At 49.2% G+C, this 24,388-nt stretch overlaps 2 protein-coding genes across 3 annotated transcripts in view; one reads left to right on the top strand and one right to left on the bottom strand.

The window, feature by feature from the left end:
* Nucleotides 1–5,909, top strand: part of LOC131211152 (phosphopentomutase) — a 51,875-nt gene extending 45,966 nt beyond the window's left edge. For both annotated transcript variants that reach the window (XM_058204518.1, XM_058204519.1), the window contains exons 3-9: nt 643–892; nt 975–1,237; nt 1,543–1,788; nt 3,150–3,560; nt 3,639–3,844; nt 4,605–5,148; nt 5,324–5,909. In XM_058204518.1, coding sequence (XP_058060501.1) covers nt 821–892; nt 975–1,237; nt 1,543–1,788; nt 3,150–3,560; nt 3,639–3,844; nt 4,605–5,148; nt 5,324–5,426 — 1,845 coding nt within the window. In that variant the 5' untranslated portion in view covers nt 643–820 and the 3' untranslated portion in view covers nt 5,427–5,909. The remainder of the gene's footprint in view (nt 1–642; nt 893–974; nt 1,238–1,542; nt 1,789–3,149; nt 3,561–3,638; nt 3,845–4,604; nt 5,149–5,323) is intronic.
* Nucleotides 5,910–6,409: 500 nt separating this feature from the next.
* The window catches only part of LOC131209497 (cGMP-dependent 3',5'-cyclic phosphodiesterase-like), a 33,601-nt gene continuing 15,622 nt past the window's right edge, over nt 6,410–24,388 (bottom strand). Inside the window, exons 5-12 of the mRNA XM_058202581.1 lie at nt 24,243–24,352; nt 14,372–14,502; nt 13,409–13,551; nt 12,842–12,908; nt 8,550–8,708; nt 8,046–8,380; nt 7,559–7,976; nt 6,410–7,487 (exon numbers count right to left, since the gene is read on the bottom strand). Of these exons, the coding sequence (XP_058058564.1) occupies nt 7,107–7,487; nt 7,559–7,976; nt 8,046–8,380; nt 8,550–8,708; nt 12,842–12,908; nt 13,409–13,551; nt 14,372–14,502; nt 24,243–24,352 (1,744 nt within the window). The 3' untranslated portion in view covers nt 6,410–7,106. The remainder of the gene's footprint in view (nt 7,488–7,558; nt 7,977–8,045; nt 8,381–8,549; nt 8,709–12,841; nt 12,909–13,408; nt 13,552–14,371; nt 14,503–24,242; nt 24,353–24,388) is intronic.

Genomic DNA, 24,388 nt, shown 5'->3' with positions numbered 1-24,388 from the left:
TTTCCGGAAATTGAATTCCTTATCATGCCTGCGAGCAACCGACATTTTTATAGGACGTTTCAGTTTACGAAACACGCAAACGCAAACAACCTTTAACAAGTTTTGAGTTCATTCCATCTCGTATTTCAGCTTTTTAGGGGTCTTCAACCAACTCCGAGTGCGCATTAGATTGAAGCAATCTTGCCTCGAACTGGCCATCGTATGACGAATGCTTTTGAAGTGCGTCGTTTGATAAGCCAATTATCACACCCGGAACGAGTGTAGTACGGTGTATGATGATGGTCGCCCCGACCGGCGTATCACCGATCCGATGGCATAATCCGCGCGAACGTATGGCCACGCTCCACGTTGCTGTCGAAAAGGTCCGCAGGAGGCACCATAAATAGAGGTTGGGCCAAAGTGGCAACGATTCGCCAACTGGTGCCGGTCGGCATATGGTGCCGTCCGATTTGCGTGTTTTATTGATAAGAGCTCTCGAAGCTCCCGAGTGGCGGGTGTGCCGTTGAAGAGACGTAAATAAGCTTGTATTAGTCACGAAGTGTGTTACGCGAGCGCAGGAGGGGAACGACTTCTTCTTAGGAGCCCGTAAAACCGCCTGTAATCTCTAATCTGTTGCCATAATTTTTCGCCCTATACTTCCAGCGTCACCAGAGTAGAGATTGGCAGCCGCGCTTCGGATAGGATCGAACCATCGCGTGGGGTTGGTGGGTCGACTGTGTGAAACCACGGATTTAACGGCTCAAGCATACGGAACGGGGTCGTAGTCCTGCTCGCTGGCGAAAGTGAATTCTCTGTCGATCGTTCGCATTAGTCGAAACCAATGGCAATGGAGTTTGATTCCGGTTCCGCTGAGCTGAACCAACGGATAACCGAATGGTTGCGCTGGGATAAGGTTGGTTGCGCTCACGAACACTCACGTTCGTATCCTGTTCGCTCCTGACGCTGGTGTTCTCGATTGTTTTTTTTTTTTGCAGAATGAAAAAACCTGCGACGAAATACGTGGCCTGGCGGAGCGTGGCGAATGGCAGACGCTTCGAGGACGACTCCTGCAGCGGCTTACCTTCGGCACGGCGGGACTGCGCGGTGTCATGCACGGTGGCTTCAACGCAATGAACGACCTGGTGGTCATCCAGTCGGCCCAGGGGCTGGCCAAGTACCTGCTGCAATGCTACCCGTCAGCCGAAGACCGCTCCCGGGGCATCGTGCTCGGTTACGACGGGCGGTACAACAGCAAACGGTGAGCAACGGGGTCTCCGAGCAACTCGAACTCTTCGCTCGATTTATGCTGCGGTTGGCATGCTCCGGATGCACCCACGTGGATCGTAACTCAACAGCGAGGCTTTTGCATGCATTTATTTGTTGCCTTTGCTGAGTTAATGTAGACAGAAGCTTTCATTATCAAACGAAAACCACTCTACACTAACACCGCAGGCAGCAACGGCAACGGAACGATAGACGAAAACTAATTCAACTCTCCTCCAATTATGCTGCCCCACCCAACGGGACGGGCGTGTCTGCTTTCTTTCGCCGTTTCGTCGCCAGGTTCGCCGAGCTCAGTGCGTGCGTATTTCTGAACGAAAACATTCCAGTCTGGCTGTACGGCCGCACGGTGGCCACACCGTTCGTACCGTTTGCCGTGCTGGAGCTGAAGTGTTTGGCCGGCATCATGGTGACGGCTTCCCACAACCCGAAGGAGGACAATGGCTACAAAGTTTACTGGACCAACAGTGCCCAGATCATCCCACCGCACGACCGAAACATCCAAACGTCGATTCTGGATTGCTTGGAGTAAGTACCGAAAATAGTCCTATAAGGCCCGTCGGGGTCCTGCAGCAAGTGAATATTGCGAACGGTGAACGGTGTACTGAATTGTTAATTTTCCGTAAAAGCCGCAAAAGTTTTAATAGTTTCAGTAAAAGTTCAAGTTCAACAAATCAAACTTTTAAAAGCGACCTGTTGGCGTCGCTCCAACCTGATTCCGTTTCGCAATCTCGAGCCGTCTAAGTGTGTTTCAAAACTTCTGTCTATTGATCGAACATCAAATGTTTACGAAACGATCGAAGAAGTCGTTGAACAAATTCATCAAACGAGGGGTCCAAAAGTCAGAGAAACTTTGTAAATTCACTTAACAAACTGATAACAATTGAAATATTTCAAATTGTAGAAAATGGTGAAGAGGGTTCAGAAGTTAGGAAGAGTTGCTGCTGTTTAATGCGAATCACTGCGCCGTTTTGAATTAACGCTTTAAGTGAAATGCAAAACCGAACCTAAGTGAAACCAAAAACCCATCGAAAATTACTACCCGTCTGGGGAAGCGGTAATTTCGCCACGTGACCCCGTTAACTTGTCCTGGCCAGAGGACGGTGCACGCGCTTTGGTTTAGGTTTTCTACGATCACTAGACAGTGCTTCGGTCTTGAAAGTTGACGTTACTTCGAGGCGGAAAAAGAACGGTCGTAGAACCGACCCGGGGGGGTTTCACGGTAACTGAAGCCATTGAAGACGGTCTTCGGCGCTCTGTATATTGATCCTTCGGTGAAACAGCTGGCACGTTGCGCGGGAAGCGGAACCAACACGGCAGTTTCTTCCACCAACAACGTAACACCAGCGGGCGAAAGTACGAGGGCCGCCTGGAGCGGTTAGGGTTTCTTCCGTTGTGGTTTCTACGCTCACCGAGCAGCGCAGCTGTAGGAATTAATAGTAAGAAACGGGATATTCCGGCACTTTGGAAATTAGTTTCGCTCGCTCGCGGTGCACTAGCGGTGGCGGTCGGTGGCCTGGAAGAGTTGAGCAGAGAAGCGGCAGTAATAACAATTTATGCCAGCCACACGGAAACGAAGAAGTTTGAACCCAAGGAAGTTCACAAGATGGTGATGGTTGAAGATGGGAAAGTCGCAAAAGTGACACGTCACACCAGACACCGAGAGTAAGTAGATGGATTGCCGTCGGCAGTGGCAAAAATAATTATGTGGATTTGCAAAAGATTATGCTAACATCAGTGCCTGCACTCAGGTATGGTACAGGCACAGTAGGTATCCGTTGCTATGATGGTTGCTACGGTGCTCTCACCGGAAGAATAATTTTCGTCGGTTAGCGAATGACATTACAAGCAAAGAAAAGTAGTTAATTACTTTCATCCACTTCTCGCAGACCACTGGCGTCGTCGTGGAATCTGGATCTGCTGGTGTCGGACCAGCTGCACGATCCGTACGACAAGATGACGGAGCTTTACTTCCGCAAGCTTCAAGCCAACGTTCCGAAGGCATTCATCACCGACTACAACACGGGCAGCCCGTTGCGTTTCGTCTACTCCGCCATGCACGGTGTCGGCTATCCGTTCGTACAGCGCGCGTTCGAGTGTGCCAACCTTGCCGCGGTCGTCGCGGTGCCCGAGCAGCGCGATCCGGATCCCGAGTTTCGCACGGTCAAGTTCCCGAACCCGGAGGAGGGCAAATCGAGCCTGGTGCTGTCGATGCGACTGGCGAACGAAACCGGATGCGACGTGATACTGGCCAACGATCCGGACGCCGATCGGTTGGCCTGCGCCGAGAAGGACGCCAAGTAAGATCAAAAGCTGTCCTTTGGAGGAAGAGTGGGAGAGAGCGAGCTCACGATTATGTTGCTTTTCGGTTGGCCAAGGGGTGAATGGCGAGTTTTCAGTGGCAACGAACTGGGGGCGCTCCTGGGCTGGTGGTCCATTCGCTGCTACCGGGAGCAGTATCCGGACCGGAGTCTGACCGATTGCTATCTGATTGCCAGCACGGTGAGCAGCAAAATGTGCCGTTCCATCGCCGCCATCGAAGGGCTTCAGTTTATCGAAACACTGACCGGTTTCAAGTGGATGGGTAAGTAGATTCCGGATTCGATTTCTGTGCCTTGGTTCATTAGCGGCAAACCGTATCTCGAGTCCAAATGTGCGATGGTCACTTGTTTCTGAGCTAGTTTAGGGCACTTTGGAAAACAAAATTACCCTCTGGGGGCTTTCTGTGCCATGCCATGTCCTAGTCCTTGTTAATTGTTGTTTCTTGAAATCATTATAAGTCGTTTGTAATTATTGCAACGGTCAGAAGGGAACAATCGAATACGAAGCTATCTTTTCAACAAATAATTTCGGGTTTAACGAAGTTCGTCAGATGCGTTAGTTTCATATGAAAAGTATGGCTTGGTCTTTGGTACGTCATCTTTTCCCGTATGTGCATCCCAAGCGAGGTAAAATAAGAAAACAATCTTTAACCATCACTGCTTGAACTGGAAATGTGATGCAACGACGGCGGAATGGTAATGCTGGCCAGAACTGAGCTCGGCACTTTGTTTACCTTCCCATGCAGCTGTTCACAGGGGAGAATTCTCTAGCGAAAGAGCGATTTTGTTGAAGGAAAACATTTTTATAGAGACTCGAGAATGTATAATCATTTCCGGTTGGCGTTGTTACGCTAATGCTTGTTTTAGTTTCATAAACTCCTGCGCAATCGTCCGCCGTGCGATTTCATTTCATTAAAATGTTCATTAGGGAGATTAACAATTACGAAATGTACAATTTAATACCCCAGCAAAAGCACCTTCTCGGTTGGTAATAGTTTTTCTATCTCTTCCGTCGTTCGCTAGGCAATAAATCGGTGGAACTGCTGGCCCAGGGCAAAACGGTGCTGTTTGCGTTCGAGGAAGCGATCGGTTTTATGTGCTCGCCAACCGTGCTCGACAAGGATGGTGTCAGTGCGGCGTGCCACCTTGCGACGATGGCCTGTTACTTGCGGGCCACCTCCAACCAGTCGCTGGCCGACAAGTTGAACGAGCTGTACGATATCTACGGGTTTCACTGCACGAGTACTTCGTATCACTTCTGCTACGAACCGCCCGTTATTGAGCGTGTCTTCAAGCGTATCCGCAACTTGGACCCGGATAACGGTGCGGAGAACCATCGGTACCCGCAGTCCATCGCCGGTGGACGGTTCAAGATAGCAAACGTACGGGATCTTACCACCGGTTACGACTCCTCGCAGCCGGACGGACGGGCCTTGCTGCCGACGAGCAGCAGCTCCCAGATGATAACGTTCTCGTTCGAAAACGGTGCCGTCATCACACTGCGGACGAGTGGTACCGAGCCGAAAATCAAGTATTACGCCGAAATGTGCGCCCAGCCGGGACAACGGTGAGTTTCCGGGCAGGATTCGCGAGGGAGCTTTTTGCTGTCGTTAAAGCTCTAGCGGTTCAAAGTTCTGCCCCGCTTCGAGTTCGCGTTCGAGTAGTCGAGCAGTGGCACAGGGTGCCACGAAGAAAACTTAGTTAGCTAACGGTTCCAATTTTCTGTCTCTGTCTGCTTACAGCGATTGGGCCGGATCGAGATCGACGTTGCGCGAGATGGTCGAAGCTATCGTTGAGGAGCTGCTACAACCGGAAGTAAACAATCTTACTCCAAGGTCGGATTAATTCAACAAAGGCGGTGGTCGTCGAAAGTGGAGCGGAGGGATTCCGAGCCTTCGGACAACATTTCCGCCACTCGCATAAATAAGCGCATCTTAACTTCTTCGGGAACGCAACGGAGAGTGAAATCTCGTCGAACCATTCCGCCGCGCACACGGCAGTGTGCGATCATCGTGTAACGAGAACGATAGAAAAGTGAACAAACGAAACCAGAAGCTTTCCGAGGCATGCATCGATTGACAATTACTATTTTACTATATTTACCGATACATAAGTTGCTGTGAGAGTTGCAAAGCTAGGTAACAGTTCCCGTATATTTTTAATTGAAATATCGTTTCAACCAATTTGTAGAGCGTATTTATCCCTCGCGTACCGAAACGTTTCGAACGTTGAAAGGAAATATCTTAGCCCCAGGAAATTATGTTCGCTTGAAGACACCGTAGAATTTGTTTATTTATTTCTCTTCAATAAATGTGTTCTAATGAGTGAGTTAAACGAAGCGTGTGATTTAATTAAATCATCCGAACCACTAGCATCCGCTTCGTGCAGAACAGGCGCTTCCACGCTGCGAATCGTGTTGCACGCACTAAAAAAAGTCGTTTTTGCCACGGAAACAAAATCCCACATTTATACCAGGGTACCAGGCATGGTGAAGAGCAAGCTCGCATGGCGAGATCGAGTGGGCGTTCTTTCCAATTGATTGGCCATCTTCAGCGAGGGCGTGCACTTCCGATCATGGCAGCCATGAAGATCGTTCCGATTGGTTGTTACGCAGGTATTTCGTGTGTCGCTGTGGTTGCTAGGCAACCACGCTTGGTAGGTTACCTCTGCGGTTCATGGGTTCCTGTTCCATCGAAACTGGCAGCCGGTTCTGTCGGTGACAGTTCCGTGCAGAGAGATTTTTAACCTAACCTGTTGCTCCACACAAAGCGATTCAATGAAGACGATGTCGCAGCATTTTTGTTCCTCGTTTATTTTGCTCATTCTAGGTTCTTTTTCAACTAAAAATCTTTCATCTTACAACTACTACAAATCGGAGCCTGCGGAGTACAATGAGTGGGCTTCGAGCGAAAGTATTATAAGCCTCTTCCTCCGTTCGGATCCGGATTGGAATACGTCACTTGTGCCGCTCTGTTCCCCCCTTCTCCTTGATGCATGTGACGGATGTATGTGCGTTACCCCGCCCCCCTCAGGAGCACCCATGCGATGCACCAGACCTTTGGTATTAGGTACAGATTTTTCTGGCCTTGCGGGAGGCCGGTCAAATAAACCACCAACTGCAACGGATGGCTTCTCTCCCTGTACACACAGTAGAAAACAAATGCGATCTGTTTGCCAGCAAACAATCATAAACAACGTGTGTCTGTGTGAGTGTGTGTGGTGCTTGATTTAACAATTAACTTATCAGTATCATACGCTAGAGTTAGTACCATTTGTGACAGGTTGATATTTGAGCGTTACGGACGCTCCGTTCCACGCGGGAAACACTTGATCGGCAGGGACCGCTAATACGGTAAGAAGTGAAAGTACAAAAACAAATAACGATAGTCTAACGTGGTGGTGTGTCAATAAATTATAACAATTCTGCCCTGCCCGTGTCGCGACACGCACCCGCCCCGACGGTGGCCAGACCGCGTACGGGACGATCGCTACCGCTCCAACATCAGTGGAATCCTGTTCAAGCGTTTAACCGTTCAGTTTGGTGTAACAGGTAAAATCACAACACTCTGCCGATGGGTCGCACGCGTCACAGGGATTGTCGGTCGAGTGCTGCTCCTCGCTGGACCCGTTCCGCCCGATCCGACGCTCGTTTCCGTTGCCCTGCTGGGCTGCCTTATTCCGGACGCATTCCCACTGCGCTCGGTTGCTGTCGATCGTTGCCAGAAACGGATCCGTTTCAGGGAATATCTGCACCAGAATCTCAAACGTTGGCCGTATGACGGTGGTAAGGAATTCGATCTGGAGCATCGGAATGCACGCCTTCTTGCGATCCATCATCGCGTTCGGGCGCAGCCCCATCTGCTTCTCCAGATCACCTTCGGCGAAGAACTCCGCGTACACCAGGTGCTGCAACAGAGAAATCGGTGGTCAGTCAGCTTTCAGCTCTACTAAATCGCAAAACGAAGGGGGGTCCATACCGCTACATGCTGGACCGTTTTCCACGACTTGACCTGATCGTTCAGATCACAGCAGGTGATCATGAGTGACAGCAGCAATCGCTGGTTGGCGCCTTCGGCCAGGTTCTCCGATCGTAGCTTCTTCAGCCGGGGCAAGATGCGGAAGTGGTTCGCCAGATCGGTGGCCAGAATGAGCTCGCGCAGATAGTCGATACACTCCTTGAACTCGCCCGTCGACAGGCCGTCCAGTATTTTGCTGCTCGAGTCGTTCAGGATGCAGATGGCTTGCGACAGGTGGTGACGCTCGTTGACGCTTCCCTCGCTGCTGTAGAGCCGGGCCAACGGGCTGCTCGTTTGCGTCTGGTACGAGTTGCTGATGCCCCGGTGGTCCAGATCGTGACAGAAGGCGGCGATCAGAAAGGAGAAGCCTTGCATTTTGCTACAACGACGACGAAGAAACTAATGAGCACCCTGTTTCACCCTGTTCCGGCCGATCCGTTCGACTTACGTGATGATGCCTCGCTCGAACAGCCGCAGATTCATCATCAGCGTGTAGGCAAAGTGTGCCACGGAGAAGGCATGCCACCAGTTGTGATACGGCGTGTCCCGGTAGCCCTTCTGCACCAGCAGCACGAAGCGGGCCAACTTGTACTCGTGGATCTTGAAGCTGGCGACAAAGTTCAGATCGTAAAACATGCGCATCGAGAGCTGCACCGACAGGGCGTGATCGCGGACGTCGCGCGGACAGAAGTCGAAACGCGGGAACGTCTGATAGAGCTCGTCCTGCGTGTGGGCCGGTTCCTTGACCGCTTCCAGCGCATGGTTCACTTCCGTATCGGGGACCTGCGAATGGGGGTGTACAGTTACCATTATTATGACAGCTCACCTCTACATCGATTGGGTCATACTTGTTCATACTATTGTGACCAAACATAAGGACCACGTCTTTCAGGTCATGGCAAGCGCTCCTAGACGATGCATCTTTTCAATTCTCTCCAATGTAACCACTTACCTTCATGTGGTACAACAATAGTTCCTGGGAAAGTTTGTAGCGCGCTTCCGCCTTCTGGACCTGCTTATGCACCAGGGCGTGCATAATGCTGATGCCACAGTAGACGGAGAATGCGGTGGCCACTTCCTCGTCGCATTTGTCGAAATGGAACCCATTAAGCTGTGGGTGGGAGAACGAGAAGGAGAAGAAGAAACGATGGAAGTAAGTTTCCGCCCTTATACACAGCAGGAGAAGAAAGTTGCAGAAAATTGACCGCCAAACCAGCTCAACAAGTCAATTCAGTGCGATTAGCTACCGGTTCCACTCTTGAGCTAATCCCTAATCGGGCAGATAATCGACCGATGGTGCGCCGTGGTGTGTTCGATAAGATACACTTAATGCCACGCGCTGCCTTGGGGTGACCGATTGGCGTATGATTGAGACTGGAAGCCTTCACAGCACAACCGAGGGACCGATGCATTCGCTTCCTCGAAAGAAACCACCATAGAGTCACGCAGTCTACCGCTGGGAAGCTGTTCGATTAGCGACGGGGCACTTTCTTGCACCATTACGCCGGAGAGGGTTCTCCCGGGTCTTTCTCCCGGGATATGCTTCATGAATCCCGGGAAAAGCCAACCGCATGGGGACTGGGACTAAGAATCATTCGGTAAACATAAAAGCGGAACTTCCATACAAAGCGGCGACTACATTGTGGTGCATGGTGGTGCAAGCGAAACATTCTTGGAAAGTGGCCCGCAGCCAAGGACACGACGTAGCGAACGTGATGGGTTCCGGACAGGGATCGAAAGATGCGATGGAATGCACGCGCGCGGCGGACGCTCCTGTAACGCCAGGCACTCTCGGGATTGCCCAGGCCGGGCTGGCACATCGAGGACGACAGCGACGCCGAGAGAATACATTTTACCAATCTGCAACTGTGATTGCTTTCGTGCACTTTCCTTTTTTGTTCCTGGCCGCTGTTGCGTTTTTATCGGTGCATCCATCGGTGCACGGCGAGATTCGGTCGTCGTCGAACTCGTCATCCCTCGTGCAGCTGTGCGCCCTACGGAAATGCATTGAACTCGGGCATTGAAATCCGTACCAACGATGCACTAGCCCCGACGGGTCGATGGATGACGATGGGTTTGCGCCATCTAGTGCGCCTTCTTTGCGATGGGTTTACATTTTAAAAGGGCTGACAATATCCTCTTAGAGGGCACAATGAACATTCGAAACACGGGAACATGTGTCATCTGGGCCAATCCTTTCGGGCCGGGGTTGCTGGCTGTTTGACAATCGACCGAACTGAACACAATGGAGATAATGGTCTAGCACAACTCCGGCTCCGGATTCCTGGGCGAGAGGAGGAGATTAACTCTGATAAATTGGCAGACTCAAACCCAAATCGGCATTCGAAATACCAGTGCTGGGTGTCTGGGTGCCCCGAGTGAGGATTGGTCAAAATATATTATCTACCGTATGGTAGGGGTAATAATATCGTTATCACCATAAATAGGATCTCCAGTTTTAGTATTCACATCAACGGAAGGTAATTAAAGTGCCAAAGTGCAGGGATCGGGCCCTCGGGGGGCAGAGCGTCGGACTTTCATTTGTGGTTTAATAATTTGACCACATGCATGGCATCCGGGAGATGTGGGATGACGATGCAGCAGGAGCTGGAGACGGAGTGTGTTGATGGTTGTAATGACGGTGCACTTCAAGGACGAAGGACCACAATATGTACACCGCACCGTTCCATATCGATGAGTTCTATTTGTTTTGACCAGTTTTAATGACCACTCGTCCCTGGATATCCTTGCAACGCCATAGAGGTTGGTTTATAAATAGCACAAGAACAAATTAGAGCTTCCTGCGGAAAATTTCTGAGGTTTTGGGTTTACTGCGAGTTATTTTGCAATGGAACAGGATCGAACATTACCTCGATGATTTTACTTTTCATGACACAAGCAGCAAAGAGTACTTGATCGGTCTGTCGATAACTGTGAAGTTACGAGCAGTCATCGCACACTATGATAATGCCGAACTAACTGTATACGCCAAATTTTAAATGTATCAACAATCACTCTTAATCGTTTTCTAATATGCTACAAATTTAAAAAAATGATTTTATTACGAAAAACGATTTTTTTAATATTGTAAGAAGTATTAAAACTGAAAGCACACATCCATTGCATAGATCTGTATTTTTTTCATACAATGAACTGAGACCATGACGAGGGATCACGGCCAACTTTGTGAAATTTTTGCATTTGAAAAAAATCTATATTTTTTTTGTATGAAAGAACTACGCTGTACACTATCAATACGGTCAAGAAAATTGCTGCGGGCTCGTAAACTTGACACTAAAGACTTTTTAAAAGTGTCCCCGTGAATACACTAACAGTTTCATCAATTGTTTCTTCAAGTTCACAAGGGTAACCCATCCGGGTAAATGGAAAGTTGTCGAACAAAATACTCTTTTTCTTCTCAAAGAAATCACCGTGTTCGATATTGAGCTGAGCTGTCTGTTGGCCACAAGGAGCTCGTTGCATTCCACTGGCGCTGCACAACCCGAGGAAAAACCTCACCACCGGTGAAACTTTCATTCGTGGCAGGGAAAACTTTAAAGTATAGTGTTTTCACTCAAAATAACACCAATGAAGAAGGCTTGGTGTCCCTTTTACGCCTGGCAGGAGTCGCCACCAGCAACTGATGGAGAAAGTTATTTATTTTAAGAATAATAGTGTCTCAGAGTCGCAGCGAATCATTCTGTCTGTTCCATTGCTGGGGTGCCCCTGTTTTTCAAACACTTTAGACACGAAGCTGTTGTGTTCACCAAAAAACAGCTCTTCGTCATGCTTCGAGTAATATTAGAATAAATTGGTAAAGTTTTGCGTCTTGCCTCGGTAGATTTTGCCGGTTCCCGAATATCGACAGCAACCTGTTCCACCGTACCCGGAGGGGGATAGCCGTTTTGCTGAACATCTTCAAAATAATAACAAATGGCCAATCCAATCGGCCAGCACCAAGGCTAGTACACCAGAAAAATATAGAGCGACATTATCGATAAACTTTGGTGTTCCCATGGGTGGGGTTTCGGGGATATAGCGGACCCTAGCGACGAGGAAGGACTTGTCTTCGCAAATGTTCACTAGAATCTGCGTCTTTGCAGCCCAGCGCGCCATTTAGTGAATGTTCTTTCCGCAGCTACTCAAGCCGTGGAACGTGGAACGTGCCAATGGACGCATCTTCAGCTTAGGCGGTGCTTTATGAGCTTTCGTGCGGTGCCAGTGATTTCGCTTCGGTAGTTGGCTTGGCAGTGCGACATCATACGACCATAAAAATCTCATTTCCCAACTTGACTTTAGGGCAGGCACGCCGCAGCACGGATCGTTCATCCTTGTGCGTGCCCCGACCAAACAAACCCCAAATACGAAATAGACGGTCAGCGAAAAGAAGAAGCGCAAACATCGTAAACCTTTCGACCAAACATGAACGTTCCCCGTAGCCGGTCCGTCATTTGCAGACCGTGCCAGAACTCTGACAAATTCGTATCCGCAGAGCCTAACCCTTCTCAAACCGAATTAGGTCGACTGACTAAATGCTAACCGTTTCAATTATCGCGGTGATCGATACGCAGTCCTGTCGTACCTAGTTGAGGTCGTTCCACTCGAACGACTCCAGCCAAGTCTTACTTGTTAATCGATTGATATGCCGAATTCTCCTGACGGAGATTCTAACCGGAGCGGCTCAGCGAAGAGCACCTTTTACAGAAACCGTTCGATTTCACCGAAAGCATTAGCGCAAATTCGAAGACACTTCGGAAGTGATTCGGATTCCGAAAAGAATGCCAGACCGAAGCAAAGGTCGCAGCACACGACCCTTAATCCCGTTCGAGAGGCCGTGGCCCCGGAGATAAGGTGGGCACCGGTTGCTGATGGAGACGATGGAGTAAGATTAATTCAATCAATCATCGTCCAATCCCCAAACCCCGCTGGATCTTTGGGGAGACACCTCCTTTTGGCCGTCTGAGCGCTCGTTCAGCTGCTTAAGTGAGCTTGTCAGCAATTTCGTCACCCTGGCTTAAGCAGTGCGATTTGCCTATTGATTGTTTCCGATTGCTGACTGATACTGCAGCCTTTGGCCAGTGTATTAAACGAGATATTCCGATTGAATTTCACTATTTCCACTTCTCTTTTGACTGTGGTCGATGGAGGCGCCTGGTGATTGACTCCACGATTGACAGGCGTCCTGTTCACTTTCCAGTACGGAGTTAAAGCACAAGATGAATTGTAAACCGTTTCTGTACTTGCCTTGTTGCAAAGCTGCGCCACACCGATGACGCCCTCCTCGTCGCAGATCGGAAAGCAGAGAATGTTCCTGGCGAAAAAAAAAAACAAATGGAACAAAGTATTAAAACCCTGAACACTGAATCGCGAGAACTCACATCAACAACTTTGTCGAGCCGCGTCGTTGTGAACCAGACCATTCCGCCGAATGGGCCGTCAACAACAGCAACGACATGTGGGTGCTAATTGCAAAACTTTTGGCCCCCGATGATTGATAACTGAGCCCCGCGGGTGGAGTTAGATTGCGGGAGCCCAAAAGTAACGCACCATTCGGTCCGCGCGCGTAGTGGATTCGAACGAAGCAATAGAAATTAATTCAAAGTGATTAATTGTGAGAAAGTTTGATGAAAAATTGATGATCTCATCGATCCCATATTTTACACACAACCGTCTCGACAGATTAATGCTTAAGCCAAGCCATGCGCGTAACTGCCCGCTATCGATCATCCCGAATTGCGTCACCGCGACTTGCTGCCGGAAACGGATTTCACCGTGACGGCGCGGGCATCCGGGGAAACAGCGAAGACTTACCTCGTTTTGAAGCCCGTCGACTCGTCCACTCCCTTGTAGAACAGCGGATGTTGATACGCGTTGCGAATGTTCAGCAGCTTGCCGGTTTGTGCGACGTACCCAGCGATCCCTTTGCCACTTTCGATGCGAATCTCCTTCGAAGCCTTGCGGAAGTGGGGAAAGAAAATGGAGAGAAGAGAAGCTTTTAGTACCGAACACGGCCTGGGCGCGCCGCCCGTGACGCATTGCTTGGGCCAATTTGCCGTGTATCGATCAAACTACGGTTCCCTGTTCTTACTACGGGCTTTGCTGCTAGGGCTGCGGTGGCCAAAACATTCGAGAGACGAACCAGCGAGCGCAAATGCCTTGATTGTCAAAGTTTCACCTGAATGCCAGCGAACCGGTCGGTCGGTCGGTGCAATATGTAGGGATTTATGTTTTACCACAGCCCATAGACCGGCAGGAGGCATCCGGTATAGGCATAACATTTTGCAGCCTCGGCAAAACCTAGAATCTTGGGTGCCTATTTCGCCCTATTTTCTGCTGAGCCTCCCGAGTTCGTTCAACCGTCGGATGCTGACGGCAGCAGACGGCAACGTTAATGCCATAGACAAACGGAAATGAAATGAGTAGAGGAAGTTGAATGCGGCGCACAATTTCGCTGTTTGGCTGAATACTCCACTTATATACTTCGATGATGCAAGAGATTACAGCAGTTTTGGGCAGATGTAATATTTTGCTTTTAAAGGACTTCTTGTTGGCAATACGTCAATCAATGTAGAGAGGCTGCAGGCTGCAAAACATTCTCAATCAGAAGCCATATTTATGCCGCACATTCACATGTTTCTACCCCGCAAACGGGCGGCGCGTTTTACTCCACAAAGAGGCCATTAATTGAGGCGGCAAGGCACAGGCGCTTTCCACATCACGTGCATCAACATTTTCAATGCATTCAGCAGCCCATACCACGGGAAAAACACCTACCTCATTACCATCGAAGACTTTCGATACCAGTTCGCCGGAGTGTTTGTCGAGCAGAAATAGAGAGCACCGCTCAGCGGCCGCCAGTTCCTTCGCCTCGGTCATGACGCCCCGCAGGAGCTGGCCCAGATCGCCTGGTGAGTGAGAAAATGAGAACATACAGAAGAAATTAGAAACGGCCTCATCATTCAGGAAACTGTTTGATTAATACCCCGAGAGTCCACCACGCTGGTGGAGAGTGTTTGTGGATGGGAGCAACAGAATGTAGCCAATTTTCCACGTGGCGAGAAGAAAATGCTTTTCTCCAACAATCTTTTTCCAACAACGGCCAATATGCAGGTAATATGTTAGCACTACTTGGGGAAAAATATGCGTTAATACCAAAGTTCGCAGGAAGTCGACCGAATGTACAGCCAGCCCGAATGTAAGAATACGGAGGCAGATTGTGGTTCACCGACTAATACTAAATACGCATCATGCTTTCGAATTGAAAAAGAGCTTAGCTTCAGTGTTATTTTTAAACCAATAATGGAGGGAATTTCAATTTGCAATCCAATCTTCTCTTTCAACCCACGACCAGGATCGTCCGGTCGAAAGCTTCAGCGTTATTACGAAAATCTGATTAACTCCGCAGCTTACGCTATGCAACCGCAACGTTGGCCACCGGTGCCGGTGTACAAAAACTCCTACTTCTTGTAAGAGCCAACCGAGAAAAACGAGCGGAAAACTATTGCAACAATCGCTCAGGTCGCATCTTAATTGGAATTTTTCCATCATCTTCTGACCAGCTGGAACCGAGCAAGAGAGAGAGAGAGATAGAGAGAGGTGGACCAGGACCAGTGAACCAAGTTACGGTTCCCATAAAAGCAATGGCCCAAGACACGAGATGGCCACCGCAACGTGGCACCTGGCTTATGGTGGTCGGTCGGCCGATCGTTTAAGATCTCTTTTTCCGCTAGGCAACCGTCAGCGGCGTTCCCGGGAATCTGAGCTCAGGTGGACACTCTTTTCTTTATAGAACCGATGCAGCTGCTTTTATGTGGCGCACTTCCTACAATGTACCACCCGAATTGGTGCTCAGGCTGCTCGCTGTGATTTATGTTGATCCTCGGCCAGAACTGGCCATAAGCAGCTGCCGCTGAAAATGCTCCATTGTTGCAGCGTGTTATGCTACATTGTACCGACTGACTGGCTGCTGCCCGAGAGGCGCCCACCGTCGATGATGAAATATAAACATCGTACTGTAATATAAGAGGAAGGCACACTACCGTAAAGTGGGTAGTGACGACGACGCCCCTTCAGGGATGCGCTGACCGAGCCGAGGAGCCTTCCCGCCCGGGTGGAAAGATAACGGATCATAAAATGGGGTACAAAAGTCCGGATCCGCGTTCCATTGTGTGTGTCCCCTCTCTTTTCAGCGCAGTGCACCCCGTGACCACCCCGTGTGCGTGTCCCCATAGTTATTATCCTGATTATGAACACGGGCCGCGGCATGTGTTTGATGCTGCTTAGGCACTGTAACGGGGCTGCAACCGGCAAGCATAATGTTGCACCGTGATGGCGTAACGACAAACCGGCGTGTCCCGGCGGATGCATTTTAAAACAATAGCGCCTTCATCCAGCAGCAGCAGCGCCCCACGTCGTTAGGCCACTGTTGACTGACCTTTTTGTCCCGCGGCGCGCATTCAGGACACCGAAGGACATCACTGCCCGGGAGTGTGGTAAGTGGCACAAAGTTGTTTAATGATCTCAAACCGAGATCTGGGGGTGGCAGGATAGTTTACTGCGGACTGTGGTCGGTCCGGGGACGCATGCTTCGTCAGAAGTTTAAGTTTAATTGCGAAACTGTTTTGCACATTCCAACATTCAGCTGTTTGGTTTTAAAACATTAAGCAACTTTGCGAAAAAACGCGATTTATTAGTTGGAACTATGTTCTGTTTAAAATTAGCTTGTTAATGTTGTTGACTTAGTCAACAAATGCTGATAAATTTTAGGGCGGTTTTTGAAGGAAATATGAATCTTTGGTTGTAGGCAAAGTATTCAGTGAGGTGATGCTTTCTAATTAAATGTTATTAAAAGAGGAGAAAGTAACTATTGAAAATGTAAAACTCATTAAATAGTAAATAGCTATGCGGAAAAGGTGAATCCTTTCAGCATACGCGGTCGGCTGCCCGATGTTTAAGACGACGACCTGACCTGGAAATCAGAATTGATGCGCGGTCATCTTTCACCGTTCATAATGACCCGTTACTAACTCTCTGTCGTACGTATAATAATTTTTCGTGATTTTTCGTGATTTTAATATGTCCCTTCATAAGTGTTGTTGATGTTTTTGCTATCATGTCTTGTTAGTAACTGTTTCATCCATCTTGCTGTTTAATAAATAAATCAGGTTTACAAAAGCTACAAAAATGAGACTCATGAGATCTTTGCTAGAAACGGCTCTTTGCTAGAGTATTTCGTTCCTCACTCATGTTCTTCGCAGGCTTCTGTATGTTAACTCAAACTAAAGTCATATTCGGATACAAAATTGGGTAGTAAACAAGAACGATCGTCATTCCGAGACATTTTAATGCCCCATTTCGTTTCCTATGCATCTTCCGCTTCATTTACTCTATCGCTGTCCTGGCATTTCTCGGTTGTTGACTAAAGAGGCCGAGCTACACCCCTCAAACGCCGTACTCCCGGATTGGCAGCTAATAAAACATTTGCTCAACTCACAATCGGCCCGGTTTCGTATGTGGGCCTCACTTCGTTTCTCCGGCCGGCTGTGCGTCTGGCCACCTTCGAAGGTGCCAATTGGGATCGGTAACGTTTATTTGCTTACGCGTTTCAAGACATAAACCACGGCGGCCCTACCACGGGCTGGCTTGTGATTCCCTCGGAGAAGAAGGTTTGGTGGGTTTTTTTTCCTACGGGGTGTCAATCTTTCAACTGACACCGGTGTTGCGCCGAACATTTTTTCGAGACAACAACCAAAAAAAGGGAGAAAAATCTGTGCAAACAATTTGTTTAACGGTCGGCGCACTGCATTGTCATCGATGCAACGGACAGCATAACGCATAAATCAAACCCTTCACGTCGACTGTACCATAAACCCTGTGCCATGCTCTCTGCTGGTTGCGAGCTGAGCGCAGTTAACAATTCGGGCCATCTCATGCACGTTCGGAGAAGCCCTTCGTAGAAAAATCAGTGCAAACAGTAATGTGCGGAGCGAACCCCATGGGGTGGCCGTTTGAAACAATTTGTCGGCCCGTCGGTTGGTGGCCGGCGGATGACATCGCCCTTCCTCCCCAACATGAAATGAAAATGAAGCACAATTTATTATTATTGCCACGAATGATCGTAAACATAAATCACAATTTATCGCTGCCGGGCGCGCCGCCGGGCACAGCTTTGAATAGTTGGCCGCCACATGCTGCGAGGGAGTCCGCGAGACTAGTGAATTGTTTTTGGCCGCCAGTCGTCGGGTTACCCGGTCTAATGTTCGAGAGAATTTGGCGCCTCAAAAACTATCGACAACGCCACCGGGCAATCCGATCCATCCCCAGCGCGGGGGCCAGCTCATTTGTCCGGGCGCAGAGTTCGGGTGGAAAAGGCAGAAAATTAAAACCCCAACAGGGTACCACTGTGAGAGGTCCGGGTCCGAGCGAACCAGTCATTAAATGAATCCACAAAAAAGCCGGCACACATCCGGCACATGGTGCTCCGAATCCGATAGTCCGAAAGCTCGGGGCTCAAGTGCTTAAGGATTTTGGTGCCGGCGACGCACAGTAAAGGCCACGGCCTCGTAATGGTCATGGTGGAGTTGCTCGCCTGTGTAAGACGGTGTCGGCACCACACACGCCACGATGGCGGGTTGGAATTTGCTGACTCAATCGACTTTATGAGCTCCGTGGCCATGTCTCTGCAATTAGACGACATCCTTTCGCGGCACGCCCCATGCTCGGCAGCGCATTTTGGAACAGCTTAGCCACCAGGCACTGGAATGATCCAACCGTTATTTATTCAGCAATCGACATTAAACGGTTTCCATTATTCAGGGCCCATTTATTATCTAACAAAATGATTCGTTCGATTTCCTAAGTGGCATAAAAAGTTACGCCCGAAAAGCACTGAAGTGAAAGCAGGATGTTGGTGATCGCTTTCCCTTGCGAAAATGCTAATCCGCAATCCGCAAAAGTCAGCCACAGCTGGATTTCTGACGGTGCAACTACCACTCCGTAACAGATTCTCGGTTTAAACCCAACCACAGCTTAGGAACCCCGGGGCAACTATCCAAAATCGTTGCATTTCAAAACATCATGGGTTCGCCGCCATGGCAAGCCGAGGTCAACAAGTCCCAAAACTTGCTCCTGTCGAGTTGCGTTGCATTCGTTACCCGGAAGTTGATTTATAGTGTCAAGCCGTACGCAGAGCGGTCAGCCTTCTATGACTCCTCTAACAGTGACGCTCCGGGTGACTGGCAAATGGACTCTCTCTCTCACTCCTTGGCCTATTGCCAGTTATGAGGGATGAGCCGCAAAAAAACTTCATTTGCTTTAACAGCCTTCAACAACCGGCCGCTCACGTCGGTTGTGACACTTGCACCGGGACCGGGAGTTTTCCGGCGAAGGTGAAGGACGAAAGAAAGGTGAAATAAACTTCCACAACAACACGCGCCCCGCTAAGAGGATCTCGGGAAAATTAATTTCTTTCCTATGGCCACCGGGCGTTTCCGCGTGTTTGCTGGCTCGGAGGAGCAGAAAAACGAGAATCACGGAACAGAACAGGCGAGATCAAAACCATTCGCACGCCCCACCAACGGCCCAATCCATTCGGTCACTGGCTGCTTTGCGTCTGTCCGATTTCGTTATACGGTGGGCTCTGGGCTCCGGGCGTTTTCGATCCAGCGAATGAAAGTTTTCCATACCGCAGCCGAGGGCACCATTCGCCATGGTTCGACTGGAAAACGGTCCGGGTCGCATAGTTCCCCGCTACGAATACGATATTCTAGGGAATGTTTGTATTGTCAGCAAAGATAACATCAACTAGCGCATCGGTTCAATGGGTTGAAAAGTTTTCCCATTTATGTTGTGCCGAATGCCACCGGAACCTTGCCATCGATATACCCGGAAAGCGAGCGTTGAAACGCTTTTCTGAAATGGTGTCACCCGGAAAAGTCTCTTCTATGCGTACATCCGTCCGTACGGTTCACCCGTATTGGCTTTCAAGAGTTCGACGCGACTCAAAACTCGCTAATGGAAAATCTTTAGCGGTTATGAAAGCAACATTTACTTTTGCAACTCATTCGGAACCCTTCGGAAACTCACTTTGAAGCTACTGGTTCTAATGCACGTTGAGTTATTGGTCCTAAACCGACCGAAGCTGCATTAGACCACAAAAGCACGAACTCGGCAAACAACAACTCACAATACTTTAAAGCTCCTTCTGCTAAGCTGATTTAACGATCCCGCCCGCCAATGGGTGGGAACATTGTTGATGGCGTAGAGTATAGACGATCCGATTTTCAGTCTTCATTTATGCAATCTCATTACTCAACATTCATTGCACCCGCCAGATGGGGTCGCTCTCTGTGGGGACGCCTTGCTTTGGGTAAACCGTAGCGCTTCCCGTGAGGTTCGGCAGCTTGCAGCATCATTTAAATGCATGAAACAAGGCACCATGTGTGCTAGCACCCCGTAAAAAGCCGGATATGAACCTTGCGACTCTCCCGCTCGCTCGTACGCCTCGTATTCGAGAGAGACCTTACGAAGGGGCAGCCGCACGAACATCCCCCCCAATTTGCCGATCCCAGTGGCGGGACCCAGCTGTTGGTGCTGTCCTTTCGGCTGTCGGAATACGGATTTTACTTTTAAATTAGCCATCCATCGAGCAGAAAGGAGTATGTGTTTGAATGCACGAACAGCCCCCACGCTATGTATGGGCACTTTTTCTTGGGACAAACAATACCTAAAACTGTTTCACTTTTGTCATACCTTCTGTCAAATAATCTTTAAAATGCTTTATTCGATTTTCAATTTGTTTGTGGTGTTAGATTTGATTGTGGCTCCGACGCATTTGCAATGTGAAGATGTGAGCGTCGAAAGGACAAGTTTGATCGAAAGTGAATAGTTTTGCTTACGCCCAATGCGTCGAAAGCGTCGTGAGCGTCGAAAGGACAAGTTTGATCGAAAGTGAATAGTTTTGCTTACGCCCAATATGCCCAATTGGCGCGAAGCAATCCACCAAAAATGCGAAACCCAAAAGTCGCGAAAATTTTTGACCAGACCACGTGCATACGAAGTTTAACATACTTTGCTTGTGTACGAACCTTTGGCCAAAAACTACAAACTAATGATTCCAAGGCCACCGTATTGCACAAATCTGGCCTTTTGTGGTTTTTTCTTTTTTTCGAAACTCAAATTACCGCTTAGTGGTCAATTTATTTGGGAGAAGACAGAAATCGCAGAAGAGACAAACCACGTTCAAGCAAAGCAGCTGTAAAAAATTAACTGAGCATTAAAAATAGCCAAAATTTTCAACATAAGTGAACTGACATGACTGACATGAAAATCGAATAAAGCATTTTCTTTAAAATCACAAATTCTCGGTACTTATTTGACAGAATGTATATCACCCGGGACCCTGGTTCGGCAGTCAAACTGTCACTGTGGCGTGCCGCTACTAGAACAGTCGATACGGAGTAAGCTTATCTGCTTTGTGCTCAGTTTAGTTACTCAATAAATAAAAGTTACAATAACTAAACTAGTTTACAATTAATAGCTACACAATTAGCGACTGACTACGGCAAGGTCACAAGGATGCACTAAAGGACTCCAAAAACAACATTTCTATCGAACATTTGTCACTGCAAAATGTGCGCTCGACGTTTCGGGTTACTGTCCGACGTCCGAGCCACGCGTTCCTCGCAGGCACAACCCACCTGAGCGCCACCGACTTACGCACGAATCGGCAACTTCCGACATTAATGAGTTATCAATTTCGAGTTGGGCTGGTCGCCACCGCGGGACCAGCCAGTCTTGTGAGGGTCACCGCGAAAATCTACTCCGGTTGTCAACCAAGAACCCATTTAACAGCAACCCGCACACGCTACCTGATAAAGCGACGGACGCTGTGTTCGGCAGGAGTCATTACGCGGTTCCAACAATGACCTCGACCATAACTCATACGGAGCGCACTATTGCCGCGTGCGCCCATGACAGGTGGCACAGCGATACGGAGTTCCATTGTTGTTGTTGAGGAGCGAGGTAGGATGGGCGCTGGTTCTGCATCAACCCTCCGCCGGGCCATTCAGGCGCTTAATTTTATGATCCATCAAAATAATGTTCCCGTTCCGGGCCACGGCGTGGGGCAGAGTTTGAACTGATTTGGTTCGTCTGTGGTGGTGTTAGTAATTGAGCACCGTTTGCGGGTGTGTTTGTGGTGGTTGCAATTACATTCATGTGTAGTACCAAGGAACCAGTTAATAGCTTGTTGGAATTACTTTTAAATCGCTATTGCGAACTTCAAGTCAGGCACTGGCCGAGAGCTTCCGAACCAACCCTTCCGGCGTTCCGTGATAACTTGGGAACACGACGCCATGAGACACTTTTCAGAACCAGGCCAGACCCAACCCAACCCTTAGATGCAAGGTGAGGGGGGCGCCACGTGGCTCCGATAGGCGGCGGTTCCGATTGTTAATTAAATCGAATTGAATTAGTTCGCGTATGCAAATGAATCGTTTCCCGGCATTGGGGACAAACACATACACAAACAGCCAAGCACAATAGAGGAACGGGAGCAACACGCATATCGTGTCTCTGCTTTGCTTACGCCTCCCTGCCCCCGCTGGAGTCTATCATTGTGTCTCCCCGCCATTAGTTCCGCCTTTAATTGCGGGTGCGGCCGCCAGACGGCCGACTTCAGTGGGATAGGGTTTGATTAGATAACCACCAACCAGCAGAGAGGGGCAGTGCTAGGGAAGAGCATGTTTTGAGCCATTGTCCGCGTGGTTATCCGCTCGCACCCCGTCGCACCCTCCCGCGGACGCGGCCGCGGCTCGTGACGCAATAAATGGTATTAGGCTGATAACGAACGTGATTCTGCTGCTGGCCCTTGTCAAAGTCGGCCGCCCAACTGAGGCGGAAGTAATTGTGGAGAACGAAGTGCCAAACATCCCCCAATCCATCCCCACCGGGCCCCTCTAGGAGTTCTTGGACGAGGGTCGGATCTGGATTCGTGCACGGAGAACGCCGGGCGAGAGCTCTAACGAGTACACTAAATGACGGCACACGATTGCCCACCGCGCACATTAGGCACGTTCCCGGCGCAGTCGGCCACACGGAGACCCGGTTGTTTCCGTCTCACGTAAACACGATCCTGCGACGAGCATATTTCACGCGGGAAGCGTCGTCGCCGTGCCCCGTAATTGCTTCGGAGGAAGTGCCCGGCTTCGGCGGAACCTCATTAGTGGTGACGTTTGCAGCTGGGAATTCAATTTCCGATCCGGGTTGATCGGGTTTCTCGGGATGGGGAAAACTTTTGGCTCATCCAGACCGGTACCACCCAGGGCCAGGTTAAGGTGTCAGCAAATTGACGCCAACGACAGTTTGGGGACAGTTTGCTTTGCATTAATGAGTAAAGGTTCCGTTTTCTGTTTTCTGTTTTTTTTTTCATTTCTGGTTTGGCTTATTTTTGGCGCTGAACTGAGGATTACTTGTCCGACCACAAGTTGTCACAACTTGGTGATAATTTTGTTTTTAATCTTAGAAGAACGCACGCGGCCGTATTTATAACTTGGTGATAATTGGTGGCCTTAAAACGCGTTTTCTGATGAGGCGCCATTACGCTGGACGATTATAGAGCGCGACAGTTCTATTTCGATACCGAACCCGATGACTAAGGAACGGGTAGCGGTCATCCTTTTGAATGTTATCCCGTTAGAATCGTGGTCAAGCAATTTAAAGCCTGATTAAAACGACGAATGACTTGCGAAGTTCCAACGACCGCAATGCGTCACTCAGAATCCACCATTCCACAAGTGGAACAGATTATCTAAAGAATCAATAAGGACTGGAAAAAAAGCCTCGACGAGAACTCTACAAGGGAGCACAGATGAATCATGATTGAGGCGATGGATTAGATGTCCTTAAGATGAGATAACTTTTGTTTCGAGGCGAGAGTTTTAAACATTAATGAGCGCCGAATCAAACGTAACATCGTCGAAAAGGAAAAATTGTCTTTCTCGTTGTCGAAGAACTTACGCCAAAGAGTGCCTACATCGAACGGCAATTTCATATGTTATAGTTTGAATTGAGTTTCAGAGTTATGGTCTCCGCATCGAAAAACCGGTCAACCGCTTATAATACGGATTACCGATTGCCAAGCCTTACTATGCGAAACGGACAATGTTGCACTCAAGAGTCGCTGACGAACGATACGAATCTAAAGGGGCGCGCCCGCGCGCTGGCACGTGTTCTCCTTGCCGGAACATCCGAGTACATATCGCTATCGACTAAGAACTACATGTGTTTCGGAATCAGCGTGGGACCACTCACCGACGACGATGGCCCCGAGAATGGTACCGAATCAATTATCTAACATCGAGATGAAGGAGCACCAGATAAGACAGAGAGTGGCTCCGGCGCCGGTGCCAGGACTTCCATTGACCATCCAGCAATTTCGAGATAATGCGTGTCTCGATGTTATCACGGAAAACGAAAGTAAGACCGTGTTAGAGAACGGACCGCTCCAGCATTCGATAATCAGTGGAGGCGGCGAAGGATTGGAGTACGCTAATCGATTATTTCCTCTTAGGTAGCCTTGGCCGAACAGATCAAAAGATAGCAAACACCGACCGGCGCACTGTGCGATCGTTAGCACCTCACTTACCGATCTTGCCCAGCAACCTGCGGGCGACTTGCAGAAGGTTTTGGCACTGGTCTCGCACCCGCTTCTCCTCGTACAGCTCGAATGCCGTTACCAGGTGTCCCAGGACGTACCTACAAAGAGGTGGCAGAAACGTAAGACGGGGCCAC

This window comes from Anopheles bellator, chromosome 2 (genome assembly GCF_943735745.2).
Source record: "Anopheles bellator chromosome 2, idAnoBellAS_SP24_06.2, whole genome shotgun sequence".
In the NCBI taxonomy this organism is placed as follows: Eukaryota; Metazoa; Arthropoda; class Insecta; order Diptera; family Culicidae; genus Anopheles; species Anopheles bellator.
Note: the sequence above shows the minus strand (reverse complement) of the source record. Positions and strands in the feature narration are given on the sequence as shown.